At 66.4% G+C, this 1,674-nt stretch overlaps 1 protein-coding gene across 1 annotated transcript in view; it reads right to left on the reverse strand.

Annotated features, from left to right (window-relative positions):
- Nucleotides 1-1,674, reverse strand: part of cfap57 (cilia and flagella associated protein 57) — a 27,079-nt gene continuing 25,405 nt past the window's right edge. Inside the window, exon 23 of the mRNA XM_030363304.1 lies at nucleotides 1-322. Within this exon, the coding sequence (XP_030219164.1) occupies nucleotides 102-322 (221 nt within the window). The 3' untranslated portion in view covers nucleotides 1-101. The remainder of the gene's footprint in view (nucleotides 323-1,674) is intronic.

Consider the following 1,674-nt stretch of genomic DNA (forward strand, 5'->3'; position numbering starts at 1 on the left):
CATTTTTACCAGCGTTGTCATCCTATTTATTTTCATCAAAGGTGCATCGTGTGAAGCTTCAACTGGGAGGAGCCCTGAGAGACGCCTGATGGCCACCTCGTCTACAGCTTGGGCAGCCTGGGGGTGGTGGTGCTGGTGGTGGTGGGGGCGGTGGGGGTGGGGCTGGAGGCTGGGGGGGGTCTGAAGGCTGACTCCTGGTGCCGGAGGTCCTGCTTCAGCTGGTGGATCTGGGTGCGCTGCAGCTGGATGATCCGCTCCGCCTCCTCTTGGAAGTCCAGGCGCTGCACCGGGGGCCCGCTCTCCGCCGACGGGCTCCTGGCCGCTGACAGAGCAGACGCTCCGTGTTAAAGGGCCCCCCGTTGTCCTGTTACACTGGCAGCTCCCTGCTTGTGATCATAAGGTCACTCCTACATCACAGTGACCTGACCTCATTGATGAGGGTTACGCCTCAAAGATCATAGCTCACCCAGTCACTTCCACGAGCCGACACTATCCATCAAATGCACTTTGTTTGAACCCCAAGGCGATTGCAGTGGTTCAGGTTAACAGGATTACGGTGACCGGGTTCACAGTGATCTCCAGTTCTGACTGCCTTACCGGGCTGCTTGGGGCCCTTCTTACCGACCAGCTGGTGGGCCGGGCTGCTTGGGGCCCTTCTTACTGACCAGCTGGTGGGCCGGGCTGCTTGGGGCCCTTCTTACTGACCAGCTGGTGGGCCGGGCCGCCTCGGGGCCCTTCTTACTGACCAGCTGGTGGGCCGGGCCGCCTCGGGGCCCTTCTTACTGACCAGCTGGTGGGCCGGGCTGCTTGGGGCCCTTCTTACCGACCAGCTGGTGGGCCGGGCTGCTTGGGGCCCTTCTTACTGACCAGCTGGTGGGCCGGGCCGCCTCGGGGCCCTTCTTACTGACCAGCTGGTGGGCCGGGCCGCCTCGGGGCCCTTCTTACTGACCAGCTGGTGGGCCGGGCCGCCTCGGGGGCCCTTCTTACTGACCAGCTGGTGGGCCGGGCCGCCTCGGGGCCCTTCTTACTGACCAGCTGGTGGGCCGGGCCGCCTCGGGGCCCTTCTTACCGACCAGCTGGTGGGCCGGGCTGCTTGGGGCCCTTCTTACCGACCAGCTGGTGGGCCAGGCTGCTTGGGGCCCTTCTTACTGACCAGCTGGTGGGCCGGGCCGCCTCGGGGCCCTTCTTACCGACCAGCTGGTGGGCCGGGCTGCTTGGGGCCCTTCTTACCGACCAGCTGGTGGGCCGGGCTGCTCGGGGCCCTTCTTACCGACCAGCTGGTGGGCCGGGCTGCTCGGGGCCCTTCTTACCGACCAGCTGGTGGGCCGGGCTGCTTGGGGCCCTTCTTACCGACCAGCTGGTGGGCCGGGCTGCTTGGGGCCCTTCTTACTGACCAGCTGGTGGGCCGGGCCGCCTTGGGGCCCTTCTTACCGACCAGCTGGTGGGCCGGGCTGCTTGGGGCCCTTCTTGCTGACCAGCTGGTGGGCCGGGCTGCTTGGGGCCCTTCTTACTGACCAGCTGGTGGGCCGGGCTGCTTGGGGCCCTTCTTACTGACCAGCTGGTGGGCCGGGCTGCTTGGGGCCCTTCTTACCGACCAGCTGGTGGGCCGGGCTGCTTGGGGCCCTTCTTACTGACCAGCTGGTGGGCCGGGCCGCCTCGGGGCCCTTCTTACCG

The sequence above is a fragment of the Gadus morhua genome, chromosome 8, assembly GCF_902167405.1.
Source record: "Gadus morhua chromosome 8, gadMor3.0, whole genome shotgun sequence".
Classification (NCBI taxonomy): domain Eukaryota; kingdom Metazoa; phylum Chordata; class Actinopteri; order Gadiformes; family Gadidae; genus Gadus; species Gadus morhua.